The 25428-nt window shown below is 38.6% G+C and overlaps 1 protein-coding gene across 1 annotated transcript in view; it reads left to right on the top strand.

Annotated features, from left to right (window-relative positions):
- The window catches only part of ANTXR1 (ANTXR cell adhesion molecule 1), a 1493128-nt gene that overhangs the window by 270172 nt on the left and 1197528 nt on the right, over positions 1-25428 (top strand). The window contains exon 3 of the mRNA XM_044083028.1: positions 18435-18506. Within this exon, the coding sequence (XP_043938963.1) occupies positions 18435-18506 (72 nt within the window). The remainder of the gene's footprint in view (positions 1-18434; positions 18507-25428) is intronic.

Here is a 25428-nt window from a genome sequence, read left to right as displayed (position 1 = left end):
TCACCAGAAAGTCAAAAAGATGTCTGTGCTTTCAGGTAATAGCTATTGAATACTATGTCAGGAGTCCTCTGCCTGGTCTCATCATAGAGTCCATGGTATGTACTAAGTGTATGCCTATGGTAGCCACTCACCAGAGATTGTGAGGACCAAGATATTTCTGTAACTGGATGACTGGCTCCTTGCTTCTCCATCTGTGGTGGATCTGTTATAAAGAGGGAATCTCTGCTGAAATTGTTCAATTGCCACCCTCTAGGTATTGCAGTGAACCTAACAATATTCCATCTATTTCTAGTGCTTTTCGTTGCCCTTTTAGATAATACCTCAGATACTTTGTCAAGAATTTCTTCTACTAGCTAGGGTACATTTTCTTTAAATCATGGTACTGTGTATACAAGCTAGGGTACATTTTCTTTAAATCATGGTACTGTGCATCTTCTTACTACAGTCTATTTCAGCTGAGACTTGTCTTAGGGTCATGGGCCTTAATGATTGATTTCATATCAGGGTAATTATTTGGGTGTATTTTTTCCTCTTTATCACCCTATCAAGATTTCTATGCCATTTTCTTCTCTGTGGCTGGATCCCACAAGCCTTCTCTTGGGAAGTCCTTTTCAACTTCTGACACTGGAGGACATCTCCAATAAAAAGCACCAGCTATAGAGTGTCAGCCTATTGTTCTGACTCAAACCCTGCTATAAGGCGGGAGTCATTACAATAGACTGACAGTCTAGGGTACCCAGTTGCCTGACGAAGCTCATATTAAAAGCAGTGTTCTTGACATAAGAGGCTTTGCTCTGACTCCAGTGGTATTCCAGACATGGTTCCTGGAAGAACTGCATTTATACAATACAATAACATGGCAGTTGTGTGGAATATCAACAAGGAGAGAATAATACATTCCTACAACATTTGTCACAAAGCCATGAGAGTTTGCCAGTGGGCTACTGATTACAATTGCTTTCTCATAGAAGCTGATGTTCTGGGAGAGGTCAGTTCCTGGGCAGAGTAACTCACTTTTCTTCTTCATCAATGACTAAGTCCCTTGCTTTGGCAAAAAATGTAAAGATTAACTTGAACTGACTTTCTGTCAAGGCACTGAACTTGAAATGACTCAACATAGGCAATAATGCCAAAACAGGAAAACTGTCACAACTGTTACTTGAAACAAAACAAGTGTTTAGTAAAGAAGCAAGGACCCTGAAAATCTGAAGGCCAGAATATGGCTAGAACCAAGAAACAGTCCCAGATGTGTACACATTCAGACTAAAAGCTTGGAACAGTTCCAAACAGCCTATTTTTTCTTAAAGCTATATTTAAGCTTTTGCTGTACACTTCCTTGGAAAGCAGCTGTAATGGTGGCTGCAAGCCACCAACAGGGGAATTGGGTTCAGGATCATCCCATGAAACCAACTGGCTACACTACTTCCTACCACATGACTTGTACTTCTCATCAGGGGATGTGGCTAGCGAGTCCATACTAGGGAATGAATAGCTGGAGGGCTCATGCTGTGGGAGTGGGCAGGCCCAGTTCCTGTCCTGGTTTGAGCATGCTGTTGAGTGCCTTAGGATAGGGAAAAATGTGTCAAAGGGCTTTCACCTTGTCCTGCATGATGGCTGACATATCATGCCATCAGGCAAGGACTAGTGGTCTAGGAGATCTTCAGAGGAGGAAGAAGGCAAAATGCTGGAGCCTGTGGAGAATCTATTCATACATAATTGTAAAAATCACTAAAGCAGTTGAGAAGGGCAAATCTCTTAATTTATTAACAGTTTATAGCCATTCTCTGCAAATCTTACTAAAACGCTCATCTGTCTTTGTACGCATAGAACGTCCATGTGACCATCACTACAATGAAAAAGTGTCTCTGTTTCCAAGCAAATTAAATTCAGAAGACACAAGGAAGACAGATTGTCCTTGCTGCCCTCAATTACCCAAGTACAGTTTTGTGAATTCTGTACTACTCAGGACACCAGATAAGAGTTCAGTAATTCAGGTATAGTTTCTAGAATACTAAACCCATGATCTCCCCATTGCACTGAAATGTGGACTTAACCTTCCAAGATCTGGCCCTCAGACTCTGATACCATTATTAGTATTATTTTAGCAGAGATTAAACTAACTCTAAAAATCTGAAATAGCTCATTTCTTGAAGTTTACTAAATACAGCTGATTTAATGGTATTTAATGGTTGAAAGTTCCAATACTGACTGATAACTGAACATTTTTAGCTACTGTTGTTTAACTACAGACTTTTTATTTCTTTCTAATTTCTTATCAACTTCTGGCATTATACTGGTTAACCCACATTATTTGACAAGAGTTGTTTTACTGGAGTCTATTTATAATCTGGACTTTTTACCAAATATACTTGTGTATATATATATATATATATATATATATATATATATATATATATATATATATATAGATAGATATATGAACAGCTGTTGAATTGTATTGGCATCAGACTGACTTTTTTGTAAGACAATATGATTATGTAACAATGTTACCGTCTTGATGTCTTTTGCAGAAAAATGTTTTTTTTTTCTTTCTGATGCTTACAAAATGGAGATGTATAATTACTTGCATAAGACATGTTTTGAACATAACTAATGCAGCACTTAATGGCCTTGGGTTGAGGCAGAAAAGGATCCAATGAGATCAACCCACTAATCTAATCAATGAATAAAATAACACACAATAATGTGAATCTCTTGCATATCACACCATGTTAATTTTCCTAACAGAACTTATTGTAATCTATCCCATCCTTTTTCTTGGTCACTATTCAAAGTGCCCATAAGCCATTAGCAACATGCATTTTCAACAAATTTTCTTTCTGTTATCCTTGTTTTTTGTGATTGAACATGTAATTTTGTAAAACAACAACATACGGATGCCTGGTCATCCCCAGCTGCTCATGTATGGATTTCACTCCCAGTTTTCAAAATAGATCAAAAATAGCTATACTTATTAAAACTTCAGTTTAATGCTGTTTAGCAAGTTGAAGGATAGTTTATTCAGCAATGGCGTGTTTGTAAGATACACTGCAATAGAGTATAAAGATACAAATAAACTATGAATCACAGCAACAGCTCTCTTCAACATTAGACAGTTGCCTACATGACTTTTATGTTACATTATTGTGACACTGCCAGCCCAGCTATCTGGAATTTTGTAAATAATCATATGTCATTTGTGAATATCAACATGATTCATATGCTTGTATTACAAATGTTAAGAGAACTATATGTTATGTGTATACTAAACTACTGGTACAGAAGTGTGTGTTGAGCAGTGTTTGTACAGTACTGAGCTTCAAGGATGTGTCCACAGTGTACCGTACTGGAAAATAACATAAATGTATATAAACTATATACCTTTGCAAATGTATCGTTTTAATAGTAGAAGCTGGAACATACAGAGTTAACTTACAAAACTTTGAGAAAATAAGTTGAAATTGTTTTATGATTGTGTTATCTCTCAGTTTCAGTGAAGCAGACACAATGTATAGGGCTAGAGGTTTTTCTATTGTCTTGGAAAGAAATAATTACTAGGTCTAAAATGTAAAAGTGTTTAATTGTTTTACTACTTCCAGTTCTGAGCAAACATCTGAGAGATATGTATTTTTAACACAGAGATGTTGGCTTCTGTTAGCCTAGGAACTGAAGGCAGGTGACAAAGAGTGGTGTCATCCAAGCTGATCCAGCAGTAATGTTTGCTATAAATTTAAGAACTCTCTCAGAGAGAGAGTTTGCATTTTGTCTTTGGCCTAGAAACATCCATCAGCACTTCTGCCTGGGTGTTGTCTGTATAAGACTTAGGTATAGTATCTCTCTTAGATATAGATAGGAATATAGTAAATATTAGTTTAGATGTTTTCTGTACTTATATGAGACTCTCCTGCAATGTTGTTTTAAAATATTTCCTGTGATTTTGAACTCTGAAGTAATTGTGTTGATTGAGTATTGCCTTGTTCTTTTTTTAATTATTATTAAATATATTTAAACCTATCTTTGTGGCTGATATTTTTGAGACATATTTAAGCTGTTAGAGTACTTGCATATGTATTTAGTGACACTGTACATGCCACTCCTAATAGCCTGGCTCTTGGTCAAAATCTACCATTTGGATAATAGTAACATTACACAGTAGGATTGGCCACCCTTTATAAGGGCCTTATAGTAGCTGATAAAGAGGGGTTGGTGGCAATGATAACTACCTTATAGTCTGGCAGATGGGGGCATAGCTAGTAAACCTGTGCCAGCCTTCCCCAGGAGTGTCTGTGTGTTTGTATATAAATCAAATCTCAAAGTGTGTGTGTGTGTGTGTGTGTGTGTGTGTGTGTGTGTGTGTGTGTGTGTGTGTGTGTGTGTGTGTGTGTGTGTGTGTGTGTGTGTGTGTGTGACACTGCCAGCCCAGCTAGCTGGAATTTTGTAAATAATCATATGTTATTTGTGAATATCAACATGTGCCAGCCTTCCCCAGGAGTGTCTGTGTGTTTGTATATAAATCAAATCTCAAAGTGTGTGTGTGTGTGTGTGTGTGTGTGTGTGTGTGTGTGTGTGACACTGCCAGCCCAGCTAGCTGGAATTTTGTAAATAATCATATGTTATTTGTGAATATCAACATGATTCATATGCTTGTCTTACAAATGTAAGAGAACTGTATGTTATGTGTATATTAAACTACTGCTGTAGAAGTGTATGTTGAACAAGGTTTGTACAGTACTGAGCTTTAAGGATGTGTCCACAGTGTACCCTACTGGAAAAGAACAGAAATATATATATATAAACTATATACCTGTGCAGATGTATGTTTTAATAGTACAAGCTGAAACAAACAGAGTTAACTTACAAAACTTCAAGAAAATAAATTGAAATTGTTTTACGATTGTATCTCTCAGTTTCAGTGAAGCAGACACAATGTCTAGAGCTAGAGGTTTTTCTGTTGTCTTGGAGTGAAGTAATTACTAGGTCTAAAATGTTGTTGTTTTTGTTTCGGCTTTTCCCAGATAGGGGTCGCCACAGCGGAACTCTGGTCCGCTAATGATTGGCAGTAGATTTTTACGATGCCGAGGTGCCAGCTCGACACCCAACCTTCAACAAAGGCACACCCATTTACGGATGTCTTTCGAATGCAACTCGACCATGGGGAGGACATGCAGACTCCACACAGAAGGCACTCCAGCTGAGAATCGAACGGGAGAACCTCTTGCTGTGAGGTGACAATGCTACCGCTGCACCACCTAAAATGTAAAAGTGTTTAATTGTTTTTCCACTTCCAGTTCTGAGCAAACATCTGATTGATATGCATTTTTAATACAGAGATGTTAGTTTCTATTAGCCTGGGAACTGAAGGCAGGAGACAATGAGTGGTGTCATCCAAGCTGACCCAGCAGTAATGTTTGATATTAATTTAAGAACTTGCTCAGAGAGAGACTTTGCATTTTGTCTTTGACCTGGAAACATCCATCATCAGCACTTCTGCCTGGGTGCTGTCTGTAATACAGACTTAGGGCATAGTATCTCTCAGATATAGATAGGAATATAGTAAAGATTAGTTAAGATGTTGTCTGTATTTATTTGAGACTGTCCTGCAATGTTGTTTTAAAATATTTCCTGTGATTTTGAACTCTGAAGTAACTGTGTTGATTGAGTATTGTCTTCTTCTTTTATTTATTATTAAATATATTTAAACCTATCTTTGTGGCTGATATTTGTGAGACATATTTAAGCTCTTAGAGTACTTGCATATGTATTTGGTGACACTGTACAGGCCACCCCTAATAGCCTGGTGCTTGGTCAAAAACTACCATTTGACAATAGTAACATTACACAGTAGGATTGGCCCCCCTTTGTAAGGGCCTTATAGTAGCTGATAAAGAGGGGTTGGTGGCAGTGATAACTACCTTATAGTCTGAGCAGAAGAGGGCATAGCTAATAAACCTGTGCCAGCCTTCCCCAGGAGTGTCTGTGTGTTTGTATATAAATCAAATCTCAAAGTGTGTGTGTGTGTGTGTGTGTGTGTGTGTGTGTGTGTGTGTGTGTGTGTGTGTGTGTGTGTGTGTGTGTGTGTGTGTGTGCTACTTGAGCAGGAACATGAAGCACTGGCTGGACAGAGAAGGTGCTGGAGGTCTTGGCTTGACCCCCTCAGCTGAGATCTCAACCCTATAGCTGTGCCAGTTGGGAGTCTTATTGGGGATCTGGAGAAAACAGTCTGAGACTGACTGTGATCTCTGTGTGCTCTTAAGGGTAATTGTACTTTACTGTGTGTATACTTGTAATCCTCCCATTGTGTACATCCCTCACTGTTACCAGTGTTGAGGATTGAGGATTCTTAATTACTGGGCCAGTGCAGGGGTGTCACAATTATGATTTGTTTTCTGTTTACCAATAATTACAGATGTTTAATTTAATTTATTTCATCTGCTTTTGTTCTCTCTAACACTAGTATTACCTATCCTAGTATCCTATTTAATTTGACCTTACTAATAATGCATGAACAGGCTAAAGGTTAAATATAGCTTGAATGCTGGTATGGCATACTGCAGTTGGCATAATGGTTAAGGTCTTTACTTCCTAAGCACAAGGTGCAAGTTTCAGTCCTGACCTCTGGACAATGCTTGAACTGAGTTTGCGCATTGTGTTTGTATTTATGCAGGTTACTCTCACCACCCAAGAACATACTGAGTGTTTCTGCGTTGAACTCACCTAAAAATGGAGTTGTGGCCAGCAGCACCATCTCTAGATGGTACCTATAAATGGAACATTTGCATAGACCAACCCGTCTGGGCATCAACTAACAAATAAGAGGACACAGATCACAGGACATATTCTAAATGGTGCCCTATAGGGGGAAGAGTTCTAGAAACCAAATGCTTTGGGCATCAACTGTGGTGCACAGTATCCTCAAGATAAGAGAACACAGATCACAGACCACGTGCTATGGCAGAGCAAGACGCTCTGCAGTATAAAGTATGTCTCTAGGTGATTCAGTCGTGTTGACTAATGTCACCAAATGGGCAGGGATAGTTGCTAGTGATAAGTAGGTTGAAGACAGCCCATTCGACCTACACTAGGGACTTATGCTAACAGTAGGAGGGGCCTATGTGCCCTTATTGTCCAGTGTGTGCCTGCTATAAAGCCCAGCAGCCCTAAGTCAATAAGCTCAAGTGGCCAGCTCATGTCCAGTCAGATAAGGAGGAGGCTAGGCATTCTCTGTATCGATGAGACTATATGGAAGGGCAGTGCAGCAAAGCCATTTGGCTTGGGATCTATAGTCTCCTACTCAGGAGGGGGAAGAGGAAAACTTGAAATGGTGTGGGAATTGTGGTGAGGAAGATTAGACTGCAGTGTAAGGACAGGGCAACATTTATAATCTCAGCCTGTGCCCCACTGCAGGGTTGTCGTATAGAGGAAAATAGTGCATTCAGGCAGCAGGTTCAGAATCTACCAGATAAAACAGGACAACATGAGTTGATGTTGATAATGAGTGACCTGAATGTACATAAAAGGACAGACACAACAGGATATAAAAAGGAGAGGCCATTCTAGACCTCTGTCTGGTAAATAGCTTAATGGTAGCCATCACCAAGATTGCAAACAAGAGTGGCCAATATGCAACTCAAGTAGACTTCCTCCTAGTAAGGAAAGTGCACTGGGATAGAATAAGTGACTGCAAAGTCATCTCCAGTTAAACAGTCAGACCACAGCACTTGCTGCCACAACTACCTGCAGAAGAGACTAGGCTGAAGACCTGGAATTTGACTGGAGAGAAAGCACAAGAGTTCTAGGAACTACTTAGCCTCTAACTTCTCAGGAAGAATAGGAAATAAGTGGGGTTAAAGAAGAATGGCTGTGCCTCAAAACAGTATGTGTAAGGACCACAGATCTGACATGGAATGAGCTAGGTATGGAAGTAAGGTACATAAGGAAAGCTGGTGGTGGAATGTAGAAGTCTAGGAAATCATCAAAAGATGGGAGTAGCACAGGAAAAATTAGGACAGAGAAAAGACAGACTAGGATAGGAAAGAATACCTTTTGGCTAATAAAGAGGCCAAGAGTTGCAGTAGCAAAGAACAAGGCATCAAAAACACTAACAGCTTCTGGAAAGTGACTGGATAGATGGCACAAAGGAACTCTATCAGGTTGCAAAGCAAAGACAAAGATTAAGAAGATAGTCATCAGACATCCTTCATAAGGGGCATCAGCAAAAGCCTGTTCACTAGTCCACAGTACTTCAAAGGGCAGATGGAAGGGGTGCATCCAGCAGCTTCTGAATGAAATAAACCCCACAGAAGCTGTACTGCCTCAGACACATCTTATGAAGAAAGAGGAGGAGGAACCCACCCTAGAGGAAGTAAAAACAGCACTAGGAAAATGAAGTCATGGAAAGTAGCAGGCCCAGATGACATCACAGCAGCTATGATTAAGGTGTTGGGTGGGATAGGGGAAAAATGGCTAATGAGGGTAATATGGAGAGAAAGGTGTATCCCAGATGACTGGCCAATGAGCATACTAATGCCAGTGCTCAAGAATAAAAGGGGCATTCACAACTGTGAGCAGTACAGAGGTATCAAACTCCTGTCACATTGCATGAACGTTCTGGAGAGGGTAATTGATAAATGGATACACAGAGTAGTAGAAAGTAAGATAAGATATGAGCAATTGTGATTCAGATCAGGATGCAGCACAGTTGGCCTAATGTTTGCAATGAGACAAATAGCTGAGAAGAAGCCAGAGATGAGGTCCAAGTAAGTATTCCTAGACTTGGAGAAAGTATATGACAAGGTCCCAAGAAAGCTGATTTGGGCAGTACTGCGGTGATTTGTAGTCCCAGAAACATTGGTAAAATCAGTGCAGGCTCTGTACAAGGACCCAATGACTGAAGTGCAAACAGTGTTCGGCCTCACAGAGGGGTTCCCAGTGGGAGTGGGTGTGCACCAGGGTTCAGCTCTGAGCCCATTGTTGTTCATAATGGTGATGGACTACATTAGCAACCAGGTTGGAGGGGGACAGATCAACAAAGTTACTGTATGCAGACAATGTGGCTTTACAGGCAGACTCTGAGCAAGAACTTCAGCAAAAGAGAGGGGAATAGAATGCAAAACTGAAAGGACATGGGATGAAACTAAGCACAGATAAAACACGTGTAATGTCAGGAAATGGTGGAAATGAGAAGAAGATGAGAATTGTGACAGAAAGGAAAATAGTGGAACTAGTTAAGTATCTGGAAGGGATGACTGAGGAAACAGGAAGTCTGAATGAGGAGGTCAAAGCCAGAATCAGAGGGAATACTCCCAACTAGCACAGAGTGTCAGGAGTTGTGTATGACAGTGGAATGTCAAAGAAACTGAAAAGTAAGATGATCAAAACAGTAATCCGACCAGTACTACTATATGATACAGAAATCTGGGCAGCAAAAACAGAGCAGTTGAGGAAGCTAGCGGTAAAGAAGAGGAACTGCCCAAGATAGGTAGTAGGATGCACACTGTGGGGCAGATGAAGAAATGAGGATGTCAGAGTAGTAGCCACAGTACCTTCGATTGCAGAGATAGTCAAAGAGAACAGATTGCAGTAGTTCAGGCACATGTGCAGAAAAGCAGAAGACAATCTGGTGAAAAAGATTTGGGACAAACAGGAAGAAGGCATGCAAAAACAAGGATCAGCACAGAGGTGAATAGATTGTGTGAGAGAAGACCTCTGATAGTCATGCATGAGTGTTGAAGAAAGTAGGAGACTGGCATTGAGTCCAGAGAGATGGAAAGAGTTGACATGACGACCCAACCTCATACAGAAAATTGGAAAAGGGGGTCAATGATGATTTTGGTATATACACTTTGCTGCTGCTGAAAACTTTCGAAACTGTAGAGAGAAGATGTGCATATACCTTATTTCATTATGTATGTCATTGTTAACGCTAGTCTAGTTTGACTGCCACTGGTTATGCCTAAAAAGGACCTTGTACCATCATACCCATCAGTGTTCAAAAAATAAAAAGTAGTGCCAGTGAGGAAATTATGTTTTTCCTTAATGCAATATTGTCTCACTTCTTAAAAACATATATAATAATAATAATAATAACAGATTAGTTGCTTGTCATTGGATAAAGCCCTAAGTAAACATGCACAATAGTACACATGTGCTAGAGTAAAGAGCAGAAAATCAGAATGGGTCAAAGGCTGATCAAGGCTTGTGACCAGCATGCACAAGGTACAAAAAGTATGTATTAAAAAAAATATCATATGAACAAAACTAGCTATTATTTTGCAGAGAAAAGTAAGCAATAACACTTTTTTTTCCCAAATATTTCTTTATTTTCCTTTTACAACTTGAATTTACATAAAAGCTTCTGTAGGTGATATGATGGTAACAAGGATATTGTTTGTTTATACACAATATGCCATTAACATAAAATAACAATACTATTAGACAGGAAGTGTCGAAAATGAACACTTTTTAACACCACTACCACCAGTACCTATTATAATTTAGAAGAGAAACAACCACTTTAATTATATATGTTACCTTTTTTAATACACTATAGCCACTACAAAAACATATTGAGTATTTTATGCATTCTTTATAATTAATCTTCGAAAATAGAGGCTTTGTGTACCTTCTACTTTTGGACTGTAAAGTACCTATTAACTATCAACCTCTTAGAACAAAAACTTTGGATAAAACCAAAGATAATGGTGTGGCAAAGGCCCAAAATTAAGAACAAGTTTTAGATATTCCTCTTATAAAATTAGAATATTGATAAAAATAAGTTTTGCATTATAAATTTTCTAAATGGTATGAAACTCAAATGTCATTATTTACTGTCTTTAATCCTCAATGATTTGCCAGAAAATCACAATTTTTTTGAGGAATAGGCCAAAAATATGTCAGAAATATCAACATTGTGTGAAAATTTAGACGGTTGATTTAAATCACAGAAGCAATAAGGTACTTGAGCATATGCATTTTGCATGGATATTATCACTGCTAAAGCATTGTGCCTATTAAATAAGAGCCCGCTTAGTCATTTAAGGTGCACATGCCCAACAGGGCATTATGCATCATAAAAACTTTACTTTTAAAGGTTTCAAATATACATAAATTAAATGTGTCATGTAATTTTGTTTTAATTTATTAAATTGTGTAATTAGTTAGCTTTCTTCAATAAATGTCCAGTTTTCTGTCATGATGTTCTGCAAACAATATGCTTTCTGCCTGGTTTATTCAGGGAATATTAGTAACCTAGTAGAACACCAACAGTAGACAGCAGGCATAGAAGTGATGATAAAAGTCATGTCCCTAACAATCATGACTGTAAATAGGACAATAGATTTGCTTACTGACCAATTTGAGTATCTGCACTATAACTGGATTGTCTTAGCAATTCACCAGAAATTGACTTGAATCATTAAATCATTTGCATCTAAAATCTAGTTATATTTTTATTTTATGTTTTGAACACCCTCCCTTCTCTTGGCCTGAATGACAGCCTGTATAAGCTGTGTGCCTCACTTTCTCTACACTCCACTGTAAATAGACTGGCTTAAATCCCATCCCCCAGACTGAGGCCATCAACTTGGAGACACAGTTGCAGGATCAGTCAATGATCTTTGACAGAGTCGGGGGGGGCTAAGGTCTCCCACTCCTGATTTAACCACTTCTAGCTACAATAATTTTTATATGCCTTATATTTTCCCAAGGGAAGGGAGATGTAGTGATGTAAGCTGACAGCTGCCCTTCCCTTTGTTTGCACACCTGCTTGTGTGATGATAATCCTATTCTCCAGCCTCTGCTAGAGAATAGCATTGTTCCACAAAACTCCAAACCCTCTCTCCATGGAAGGTAAACTGGCCATTGACCATTCAAGCCTACCCCCTGCCTTGCCAACCTCCAGCTTTTCACTCAGTTAGTTGAGCCCATATAACCAGTATCAGAATGGGATGGCCTTCCCTGCAGAGAAGGGCTAGCTGCAAACATCTGGTCATGTTTTTACAAGAAGACATTAAATATTAAACGCTTACCTGAAGACAAAAACATTAACAGCAGCACTAACCATTTTAGCAAAAATATAATATGTGGAGTATATCTTTTGGTAAGCATTTGAAAGACTGAGACTCATTAGTACAAATCCTGGAAAAGTGAGACTGAAGGACTGAAAACATTGACTTATTAAGTCCAAGAATTCTCTTCCTCAGAATATTCCATTTTGCCAAGGACCTCCGAGTTGGTATATATAAGTTGGGGGGTGTGCCCTCTACACTGGGGTTACAAGGGGTGTTTGCTCCCACAAAAAATGAAGAATGTTAACAGAGAAAAGTGATGTCTGACATTTAATAGTCTCCTGTATTTCTGATCTTTTTTTTCAGCATTTTGGGGCTCAGTATTTCAAGTCACGGAAATTCAATATTGAGCCACAGTTTTCCTATCTGTTCCCTGTTATTATACTTCTATGTGTGCAGCAATTGTTCATTAGCACTGACTCTTATAAATCGTAGAAGATTATGACTGCTTTCAAGATTAATCATATAACAACTTGTCTATGATTAGAAACACTATCATAATCCTGTGCATTATAAATAGGTTCTTATGCATCCATATTTTATTTATCTCTCTATACATCTTAACGTATGCCTTGTCTTCTTTGGTATTCTGTTTTTTATCATTTCTATCTAAGTTGGAAAGCTATACCCTAAGGTGAATCCTGCAGGTATGTCTGTTCATCACATAATACAATGAGAGGTGGGTATTTGTATCAATGCATGCCTAGAATAAGCTATTTAGGGAATACTTAGACTTTAAATATAGTGCTTTGAATTTGTTAAAGAATAAATTATGCATTGCTTAAAATGCATACAGTATCTCCATTGTCTGTGCTGCTATTTGCGAAAATGGTGATTATATTATATAAATGGATAATACTTTCTTAAAACAACTATGACAAATATCAATTAGTAAAGAAACACATGCACATTCCAATATTTCTTCCATGTTTTGCATGAAGCACAAAGTCTAAATTCAATAAAATTAAATCTGTTTAATTCTTAATACTTATATCATCTTCACTTTGAAATGATCTGTTAAAGAGTCTGTAGAAACATTTCAGACAAGGATGCTGTTGCTTAAATTGTTTGTTTGGTCTGCCAGCATAACCTAATTACTGGAAGTGAGGTGTTCCATGGAGACCTAAGAGAATGATTCCCATTGGATAGATTTACAAATTAATAACTCTGATTGGGAGCCAGGAGTTATTTCACAACAGAAAAAAAATGAACCTTCCCCTGATAAGGACTGTAACTCCTTTGCTTCTGAATGTGGGAAAGTATTGGATTATGTAGCTCAGTTATTCTCCCCACCCAGGTTATGATGCAGATGATGAGAGCACACTTTCCCCTGGATACTCCCCAGAAGATGTTTCATTTGGGGAAACATCTTCATTAATGAAAGACCACTTCAACTGAGAAGCCAAAGACATTTCAGATGCTCAGAAGGAATAGTAAGACATTCTATGACTGGACTCCCCAAATCAGTGGCTATCGTCAAGTCTTATGAGCTTCACAAGATGCTTTTGTTCCAGAATGCTGCAAATGCATTATCTCCCCTGCAAATAGAACATTTTTACAGGTCCTGGATCCCTACAAATATTCATATAAAAACTCAGTGTCAAATCTAGTAGTATTTCCTCTGGATATGGCACAAAAGAAACCTTCACAATGACTGGGAAAAGTAGGATTCTTGACCACTTTGAGATGATGGTAATATGTCAGCAACACTTCCTGTGAAACTTCAACTGCTTAACTCAATTTATTAAGCATTGGCAAAACTTCTCAAAAGCTAAATTACACTATTGGGAGAGTTAGAGTTGAAGGCCAAACTAGGCAGCTTTGGCTGAATTGCTTCTAAGGTAGGTAGACATGCAATGAGGCATGGGTGCAATGATGTGGTTGCAATTTATAGGATTGCTGCAGTGGGGTTAGTGATTAGAAATCATTCCTGACTAAGGATACAACTCCTGTCTGAAAATTCTAAAACTTAGCTCCTTAATGTACCTTTACACAAAAGAGCTGCTCTTTGGACCTCCTTGTAGAATTCAAGAAGCTGAAAAGAAAGGGAAACTAACAGAATCAGTAAACATAACAGGAATTATTCTTCCAGACAGTCTCTCTATTACAGGGAAAAGAGAGTTTCAAAAATCAGAAGGTGGAAGTCAGAGAAGAAAAGGGAGGGCTGAAAGCCCAGAAAACTACCCCCAAGTGAAAGCAGTCATATCACTCAACTGTCCAGATTTTCACAGAATGTCCAGGATTTTTGTCTCATGTCATTGGGCTTTTCCTCCTAAAATTTGTGGTTTTCTGGCAAATCATTGAGGACTGAAGTCCCTACATATTACTAAATAAATGGCAGGTATTTGAGTTTCAGACTTCATATCCTTCATAAAATATATAATAGTGCAAAACCTATTATTCTAGCAACTTTCTTAGTTTATAGGAGCAATATTTAAAATCTGTCCATATGTTTGGGCCTTTGAACCCCCACTGTTTCTGGCTTTGCCCAGATTTCTTGCACTGACAGGTTGACAGGTATGGGGAGCAGCAATCTGATGGTTCTAATTTTTCCAGACATGCCTCAGCAAGGAACAATGCAAAGAGAACCAAGCAGACAAGAAAACAGCTTTTACCCTAGACTGTTTCTTTTTCAAAGTGAAGATGGACAGCAGAGAACCATTTTGGGACCTATCAAACCTAAACAAGTTTTAAACATTCCAAAATTCCAAAATTTAACTTTTGGGTCCTCTTGCACCTCTTGACCCCTAGGTCATTTCATCCACAAAGATAATAGGGGCCTTCTCAGAGTAAAATAAAGGAGTTTCCACTGCAAGCATACCTCCATAACCTTTGATTTGGCTTTGAACACTTCAGAACCAAAGGTATTCGCCTATACACATACCCAAATAACTGGCTCATTCAGTTCCAACCCCAGAAGGAACTCCAGTGTGCATTAACCCACACCATAAAGTAGTTTCAGAGTCTGGGTCTCTCTCAGCCCCAAAAATGTAATATAAACCCTTCTAGGTCAGTAGTATTTCTGGTGGCTCTATTGCCTGCATTATAACAGAAATCTTTCCTACAAAAGAAAAAAAGTGATATTCTTAACCTTTTTTTCAGGAAATATTGAAAACTTCCACCTTGGCAACAGTATTGCTAAGGATTCTGAGATTGAAGGCTTCAGCACTTCTTATGATGCTACTGTCAAGGTGAAGGTCTACAACCAGCACATTCAACTCCTGTAGGCTGCCACCCCAGTACTCTCCTGTGTAAAAAGGAAGACAGAATGGTGGAGTCACTATGTAAAGCATAACCAGAAGGTTCCTTTTAAGCAGGCAGTGCCTGGGGCTCAAACAGTAGAGCTCAGGCTTCAAGGCACCTGGGACAGTAAACACAGAAAGAGGCACATCAACATTATGGACTTGATGGTACTAGTCTTGCCTCGTCAGGCTCTCAAGAAAAGCTGGAAGAAAAGGGTATTACATCATATCACAGACAATATGACTGTGATATAGTACATAAATAGACAGGACTCACTCACTCCTTGTCATTATAAAAGTTTGTATATAAGTTTGATAAGTGGCTTCAGAATCACAGATGACCCTAAGGGTGTCTTACATTTCTTCAGAAAAGAATCTGCTGGCATATCAACTCAGTATGACTCTGTGGATCTCCACAAATGCTTGCAAGATAGGGTCTCCTTTCTTTCTGGATCTTTCACAGGTAGAATGTACAAGAGATAGATGTTTTACTTCTGTAACTAACAGGCAGCAGAGAAAATGTTGCTTCGGAACATCTCACAAACAAGGTTGGGCAACAGATGCCTGCATCTTCAAGTGGGCAAGTTTATTTCTGCATACATTGCCTCTCATCCATTTGCTATCCAGGATGTTGCGAAAATAGGGAAGGAGAGGCCAACATTATCCTAACAGAACCTTTTTGGCCAAAGCATCTGTGGTTCTTTCTCTTCTTATACAAATGGCAAGGAGTAAAAAAAAATAATCTGCCTCAGCATGTAAGCCAGTTAACCAAGCTGAAAGCATGCTTTGGTACTCCAAAATCTACCCATTCTCAGATGGTGGCTTGGGGGATATCCTACTACTACCTTTTCAGCAATGTTTTCAGAAGACCTGCTTACTATAATGAGGGATGCCAGCAGTCCAAGTTCTAAAAAATAATTTCTAACAAAACAAAAACTAAACTCTCTCTCTCTCTCTATCTCTCTGGAAAAACCATGATCCAAAAACTGTAGAAGTGTCAATGACTTTACAATGTTTCTTGTATTACTTATTATAAAACTAGTCCATGCTTCTCTGAAAATACATCTTGCAACCATTTCAGCTATCCCTCTCTTGGAGCCCCCTTAGCATCTCTTCTTTTTTTTAAAACATTTCCTCAAGGTAGTCATGCATTTGAGGTTTCCCAAGAAAGTGGTGGCTCCTCCATCAAATCTATCTTTTGTCTCAAAAAAAGCTGACTGAAATGGCAGCTAATTTATAGAAAGCAAACCTGGACTTCCACCAGAAGGACATCAAAACTCTAAGCATTAATGTACAAACAGACTTGTTCTGGTTATTAACAAAGCCAGAGTGAGTTTATGTATGGATCCCCTCAATTAGGGTCCCCTTCACATGAAATTCATATGGCCGAGACCATATGATTGACTTTTGAAAAAACGACCATAGGGAACTGCTATCTCCGTACAGTGCAGAATGGGAAAATTTCCCTCTTCCACACTGTACTGCGATCTTGGAGTTGGTATATTTAAGTTACGGGGGGGTGGAGCCCCCCAAGGGGGTGTGGGCGGTGAAGCCCCCTTGCTAACAGTGTTTAGGTAAGTGTTAGTTGTGTTTTTGTGTTTACTTTACATGTTTGGCTTTTCAAAAGTCGATCATATGGTCTCAGTCATATGTATTTCAACTTTGTGAAAAGTAGATCATGTAAAGTAGACCCCTTAAATATGCCTAGTGTGGTCACAGACATCTCGCTAAATCAGGCCATCAATTAAGCAATATTTTTTTACAGCCCACAGAACAAGGAGAAATAAATTTACATTCCTTGTATGATCATAAACAGTTGGAGGTACTATTTGCACAGTGTCAAGGAGTTTAGAAAGACAGATCAACTGTGTTTATTCATAAACTGCAAGTAAGGGGAAAACAATTTTAAGCAAATCATATCCAAATAGCTACATCATGGCATCTCTTTTTGTTATACAAGTAATGGTAAATATTTGCTAGTACAAGTTACATCACAAACAATCAGGGCACAGGAGCCACTGCTGTTTTCCTAACACAATGGATGAAAACACAGGATATTTTAAAAGTAGCTAACTGTCCTCTATACACACCTTTACAAAACGTAAACATTCAGTCCATGGTAAGGGATGAATTTGCCTTTATTATCTCACAAGTCCTTCTTTCCCCTGATGAGAATGGAATTATGCTGAGTCAATGAATGGCTTTAACTGGAAAGCCATTCAGTCGCAAAAACAGTGCTGAAAACAACTTTCCTTGATCACCAAAGAATTTGTTTTCCAGTTTGCACGTGGGGGGGGGGTGATTATATATACCGATTCTGACATTGGACAACAATTTTAAAAAAGCTAACCTTAAAGATGTCTAATGGTGTTTTTTGGGAATATTATTTTGACTAGACAACTTTTGAGATAAAGTAGTTGAGTAACCAGACACTGGGAACTAGTCAACTATGCATACAAGACAATCTTAGGGAATTGTCCATGCACTGAGTACTGCAACAGTGATCCATGTGAGTAATATAGTGCAGTTGTGCGAGGAACTTAACATGATAATGGATGTTTTACTAGGATAACTATTACAGTAGTATTTTCCTCTCCCTTTATCCCCTCTTCCTATCAGGGCTAGGGATGTTACCCATTCATCTCCCATCACAGCATCCTGTCTGCACTTGTACCTTTATATAAGGCTCTGGCTTCTCCCTGCCCATAGGTTTTCTCTAGAAGGGCTGCATCCTTGGTTTTATGACTGATAGGATAGGCCTCTCATGAAATGTGCTCCATATCATCCATCTGCCCTTGATAAAAAGACATATGCTAGAAGACTCTGGTTCAAGCCTTATTCGAGCAAAAACAAACAAAGATGGTACTGTGTGATGGAAGATTTATACTGGGAATATGCCAGTATACCAGGAAGGTGGAGTCCATTTGACTGGGGGAAGGGTGCCCAACTTTGGAACTTTGGCTGTACATTGGGACTCTCTCCGTGGCAGAGATCCCTGATCATACCATTACGGTAAGTTCTTGAAACAGTTGAAGCTTTTCACCTATTGCTTTGACCTAGTTGCCAAGAAAAAAAGTTCAAAAATGAATTCTGAAATCATTTTTTTCCATCTTTTTCTGTTTTTCAGCCCTCAGCTCCGGATGTCCTTCATTGTTTTCTCAACGAGAGGTACAACACTGATGAAATTAACAGAAGACAGGTGAATACTGCATAATATTTCTAATCGTTATATTCTGGAATTGTTGAGAAATGGTCAGATTATGCCTGGATGAATGTTGCTACCTGCCCTAAAGATCAGAAAAACTTGCTGTAGGAACTCTCATTTTCAGGTCTGTAGTACAAAACAGCCTTCCCTATGCAGCAGAACATCAACAGAGCAAGGTGACAAAGATACAGAAACTCTTGTCTGTCATTAAAAAATTATATTACTGCATGTCTTATGGTCTGCTGCTAAGAAACTCAGGCAGCAGTTTTAATATTTTGTAGACTATGAACACCACTTCAGAGTTGTTAGCAATATTTCATTTTGATTGTTGAAGTTAACACTTTGACAGGATGTTGTAATGTTAATGCCTTTATAAAGAACTGATGGCAACATTCCCACAAATTTAAGGACAAATGGCACAGGTGGGGTTTGAATTATACTAAGGCCAAGCAATTTTGAAGAAAGGTCCAGGCAGCAAGGTGATGGCCTCTTGAGTCACACACTGGTGCCCAGTTGTTGAAAGAAAGTGGACACAAGTCTAACTCAATCATCAATTCGCAAAATACAACTCTGCCCCAAAATTATAAAAGGAATATGCACTGCTGTCCTAGATGTGAGCTTTCAACATCCATATACAGATTAGACTGTACACAGACAACCTACAAAGCTGAGTCTTTGGTGCTGCACCCCAGGCTTCTTCCTCACCACTCTCTCTTTCACTCTGTCTCACTGTGAACAACAGTATCTTACTGGGCCCCTTACCTACATTAACTGCTTTTCAAACAGGCTAATCCCCAAGGAAAGCTGGCAGAATTATTTCATTCCTTGCAGCTTTCTTCCTGGAATGGTTATACTGCTAGAATTCTGGATTTGGCCAGATATCAACAACTACCTGCTGGTTTGATTTAACCTAATCTAGATTCCCACATAGTTATAGTTTCACTGGCAGAAGGCCCAAGAAATTTAGCTAAGTGGACATGGGAACCACAGCATGTTAACTAAGAGTGGTAAATAACAAGTAATGATAAACAACACTCTGGCTGCATTTGTTGAGACATAATTCACTTGTAAAATATTGTTGAATGTGTTTGGTTCATATTTAAGGCATACGTACTGTGCTGATTATGTTTGCCGATATATGTATTTGCAATATTTACTATTTTTGTCTCTTAACTGACTATTGTATGTTTTGTAATGCCTTATGGCCCAGGATGAAGTTGAAAGGGTCCTGTACTAGGCCTCTAAACCATGTATACTTCAAATACATGCATACATACATACATAAATCAATAAATAACCCACCTCTGAGATAATAACAATAATACATATACAAAAAAGACCAGCCACAAAGCTTAAATTGAATAATTAAACTGGGTTAAAGCAATAATGCAAACAGTACAATTACGGATAAAATACGCAGAGAAATAAGAATATGCAAAAGAGATGCTAAATTATTTACACCATCAGAAATTCATCCTTCAAATAAGACACTAAACTGCAGTCTCATCTGCTTGAGTTGGTGGTAGCTGATAAAAGATCCCATAGCATCTATTGAAAAGAGCATGTGAAGTTCCCTAATGCCCTGGCTAAATTTTCCTTAGAGGTACAAATACCACCTCCGGTCTCCCCCCTGAATAGAGGCTATTAGCCTAGTGGGAATGACAAAGGATAAATAAAATAAATATTTAAGTCAAAATTCTACCTAGCTAGACACATACATCTTACAGTTTCTAGCTTAAAGTTTACTGAACCTTTACTAAATTCCTACAAGATAGCAGTCATAGCAAACTTACTGTCAAGTGATCACTTCAATACCTTTAGCAACACTAAGACAAAATAAAGACCAGTGCCAAATATTTACATGTTCTTCCTCCTCAGTTCTGTTACCCAGAGCCCTTCATATCATTTTCTTTTCCACAGAAAAGCATTACATCAGTTTAAGTTATTTGCTTTCCCAAAGCCTAAGTAACTAAACCAGTTCTACTCCCTCTAAAGGACAAGAGCTTGATTTCATTAGCCTAGAAACAAGAAGGAGAAGAAAGGAGTGGAAATCCATGAATCTAGTGTTTGAAATGTAAAACAGAACTTCTTGCATCTCCTGTACTAGCATCTCTTAACTATTTGTCAAGTTATGTTAGCCTTTGCCCCCATGTATGCAAATATTATGATGCACTTTTTTGAGATAGAATTTTTATATCAGATGGAATTTTTTAAGAAGAATGTAGTAAAATATTATAGTTATATTGATGATTTAATTTTTATTTGTAAAGGGTGAAAACAGGAAGTACATAGTTTTATGGTAGGCCTACAACAAAATGAGTTTGATTTGAAATTTGATGGTCTTCAGTTTGGAAATAAGGAGAATTTTTTAGATATTACTTTAGAGGGAGGTGAGAATGGAAAGATTGTCACCAAAGTGTTTCGTAAATTTGAAGAAAATTTACATTTTTTGGATGGATATAGTTACCATCCACCACATCTAATGAAATCTCTACCATATGGTGAATTTATAAGAGTTAAGAGATTGTGTAATACAGATGAAGTGGATATAGAATTAGAGAAAACTTCACAGTTATTTGTTAGAAGGGATTATGATGCAAAGGAAGTAACATTGTCTTTAAATAAGGTTAAAAAAAGTAATGTATGGAAGGTAAATAAGAAATGTAATAATTTTTATAGGAATCAAAAATTTAAAGGTTTAGAAAAAAATTATATGGGAATGACCTATGATTTGTTATCAGAAGAAATCAGTCAGGCAATTAAATTTTACTGGAATTCACTATTCAAATATAAGGATTTGATAGAAATTTTTCCTAAAAATATTGTTTTTTCTTATAAGAGAGGTAGGAACCTCAAGGACATGTTGGTCCATGCTGGATTTTCTACCCCCAAAATTAATTTAGGTATAGATGTGAAGTTAATGGGAACTTATTCATGTGGGAAATGTATTTCTTGTCAGTATGTATGTAAAACATTTGACTGTATAAATGGAAGGAATTTTCAGCCTTCTGGTAAATTCTCATGTAATATGGAAGTAGTTATATATGCATTGAGATGTCCGTGTGGATTATTTTATATAGGGGAGAGTAAACGTGCTTTTAAAGTAAGGTTACAAGAACACGTAAGAGATATTAGAAATAAAAAAAATAGAAAGCCCCCTTGCAATGCATTTTAAAGATTATCATAACAGTGACCCAAAGGGTATGTTTGCTACTATCTTGGAACACATTGTTTTAGATAAAAATGATGAAATAGTTAAAAGGAGACTTTTATATAAGGAAACAGTTTTTATATTAAAATTTGACACTATGACATCCAGAGGCATTAATGTAGAATGCAACTGGAGAGCTTTTTTGTAATTAATTGATAAATTGTTTAATTAACATTTTATGGTATAAATATATGTTGTAATGAATTTGATAGTATTCTCCTTGAAGGCGAAAGCCGAGTCGCTAGAGAGAGACTATCCAATAAATAAGTGTTGGATCCTGTTTTCTGTCTTTACATTTGATGAACTTTTATTTTTTTTTTATTTTGGTTGTTATACTACTATGTTATGTTTATTGTCTTCTTTTTTCCACATTTCTAGTTAGCTACTTCTTTGAGGTAATTGTAATTAAAATGTATTACCCTTGCTAGTACAGGAGATGCAAGAAGTTGTATTTTACATTTCCAACACCAGATTTATGCATTTCTATTCCCTTCTTCTCATTTTAAATTGACAAGAGAGAAGGTCACATGGTTACACATATTTTGCAGAAAAATGTGTTACTAGTAAGAAATAAGATCATAAAAAAACATAGTGTCTTTAAAAATGTTTTCTTTAGCATGGTACCCACCCAGCACAACATTGTAGTGGCCACATAATTAAGCAGCAGAAAATAAAGCATAATTACAGGTAAAGGGCAGAGCTGGTCCATGCTAGTCATGTGGGCATGGACTAGCAAAGTGATATTTCAGTAACTGCCCACTACTTTGATCCCTCTGGTAGATCTACCTGCTTTCTAAGGTGTATGCAGTTCAGTTGCTTGTCTGTATTCATAGAGTGAAAGATCTGAAGTGCCCATGTGGGACAGACAGTTAATATGATATTGTAGCCGGGTGTCCTGATAATGATGCTGCTAATGTCTGGAAAGCTGGGTGTGTAACACCATGCAGGCTACTGCAGCAATTAAGGTATGTGCACACTGTGGGACAAAAGCTAAGAAAGTTAGCTCCTATCAAAAATCCAAGACATCTAAGTATGGCTCCCTCAACTGTGACTGTCCAGCAAATAGAGACTACTGAAACTTTCGGCTACACCATTAAAGCATTTCTGAAAAAGGAGTTTGCCCTTTCACATGGGATTTTACACTTGCCAGATCCCTGTGACTTACATGTACTAGTGCCAAGGCCACTGTATCACAAGTCCTCAAAATTTCAACAGTATTCCAATAAGTAAAATAGATAAATAAATACGCTTAGGAGCAACCCATCATGAAACAAAGTCTCCAACATGAAATAAAGTCTCCAGCATCAGTCGAATAGCAATCCATTAATAAAAATACAATAGTATGCAAGAATGACTCGTCCCAAATAGAATAGGATATCTTTAATTCAGGCACATATGAGAGGTTAGGTAAGTGCTTTCGCCAAAAGGCTTTCTCAAACCATTGGCAAACAAACAGTAAAACCATTAGCTATCTTATATATAAAAAAGTTAATTGAATAATTAATTTCAATGACGTCACCACAAATCTTAAAGTCATAAGCTAGGTGAGACAGGTGTATACTAGGACATATTAGATACAAAAATATTACAAGTTGGGTGTGCGTTGGATGAGAAAGAAAAATTTTGGAGTGAGTTGGATGAAGTAGTGGTGAGTGTACCCAAGAGTGAGAGACTAGTGATTGGAGCGGACTTCAATGGGCATGTTGGTGAAGTGAACAGAGGGGATGAGGAAGTGATGGGTAGGTATGGTGTTAAGGAGGAATGCAGAAGGTCAGATGATTGTGGATTTTGTGAAAAGGATGGACATGGCTGTGGTGAATACGTATTTTAAGAAGAGGGAGGAGCATAGGGTGACGTACAAGAGTGAAGGAAGATGCACACAGGTGGATTATATCCTATGTAGGAGGGCCAGTCTGAAGGAGATTGCAGACTGTAAAGTGGTGACTGGGGAAAGTGTAGTTAAGCAGTATAGAATGGTGGTCTGTAGGATGATGTTGGTGATCAAGAAGCAGAGGAGGTGTGTGAGGGCAGCACCAAGGATCAAATGGTGGAAGTTAAAAAGGGTGACTGTGAGGTGGAGTTCAGGGAAGAGTTAAGACAGGCACTGGAAGGCAATGAAGAGTTACCGAATAGCTGGGTAACTACAGCAGAGCTAGTAAGGGAGACTGCTAGGAAGGTGCTTGGTGTGACATCTGGACATAGGAAGGAGGACAAGGAGACATGGTGGTGGAATAAGGAAGTACAGGAGAGTACACAGAGGAAGAGGCTGGCGAAGAAGAAGTGGGATTGTCAAAGAGTTGAAGAAAGTAGACACGAGTATAAGGAGATGAGGCGCATGGCAAAGAGAGAGGTGGCGAAGGCTAAGGATAAGGCATATAGAGAGTTGTATGAGAGATTGGACACTAAAGAGGGAGAAAAGGACCTGTACTGATTGGCTAGACAGAGGGACAGAGCTGGGAAAATGTGCAGCAGGTAAGTGTGATAAAGGACAGTGAGGGAAACGTACTCACAAGTGAGTAGAGTGTGTTGAGTAGATGGAAAGAGTACTTTGAAGGGCTGATGAATGAAGAGAATGAGAGAGAGAAGGTTGGATGATGTATGGATAGTGAATCAGGAAGTGAAGCAGATTAGCAAGGGGGAAGTAAGGACAGCTATGAAGAGGATGAAGAATGGAAAGGCTGTTGGCCCAGATGACATACCAGTGGAAGCATGGAGGTGCTTAGAAGAAACGGCAGTGGAATTTTTAACCAGATTGTTTAATGAAATTTTGGAAAGTCAGAGGATACCAGAGGAGTGGAGAAAAATTGTTTTGGTATCTATCTTTAAGAACAAGGGTGATGTGCAGAGCTGCATTAACTACAGAGGGATAAAACTGATCAGTCACAGCTTGAAGTTATGGGAAAGAGTAGTGGAAGCTAGGTTAAGAAGGGAGGTGATGATTAGTGATCAGCAGTATGGTTTCATGCCAGGAAAGAGCACTACAGATGCAATATTTGCTCTGAGAGTGTTGTTGGAGAAATACAGAGAAGGTCAGAAGGAGTTGCATTGTGTCTTTGTGGACTTAGAGAAAGCATATGACAGGGTGCCTAAAGAGGAGTTGTGGTATTGTATGAGGAAGTCGGGAGTGGCAGAGAAGTATGTAAGAGTGGTACAGGATATGTTCAAGGGTAGTGTGACATTGGTGAGGACTGCGGTGGGAGTGACAGATACATTTAAGGTGGAGGTGGGATTACATCAAGGATCAGCTCTGAGCCCTTTCTTATTTGCAGTGGTGATGGACAGGTTGACAGATGAGATTAGACAGGAGGCCCCGTGGACTATGATGTTTGCCGATGACATTGTGATATGTAGTGAGAGTAGGGACCAGGTTGAGGAGACCCTGGAGAGGTGGAGATATGCTTTAGAGAGGAGAGGAGAGGAAAGAAGGTCAGCAGGGCTAAAACAGAATATATGTGTGTAAATGAGAGGGAGGGTAGAAGAATGGTGAGGATGCAGGGAGTAGACATGGTAAAGGTGGAATCAACAGTTCAGAGTAATGGTGAGTGTGGAAGAGAGGTGAAGAAGAGAGTACAGGCAGGGTGGAACGGGTGGAGAAGAGTGTCAGGAGTGATTTATGACAGACGGGTACCAATAAGAGTGAAAAGGAAAGTCTACAAGAGGGTAATGAGACCAGCTATGTTATATAGGTTGGAGATGGTAGCATTG

This window comes from Protopterus annectens, chromosome 9.part0, assembly GCF_019279795.1.
Source record: "Protopterus annectens isolate FY-2018-M chromosome 9.part0, PAN1.0, whole genome shotgun sequence".
Taxonomy (NCBI): Eukaryota; Metazoa; Chordata; order Ceratodontiformes; family Protopteridae; genus Protopterus; species Protopterus annectens.
This window is presented reverse-complemented; position numbering and strand designations above follow the sequence as displayed.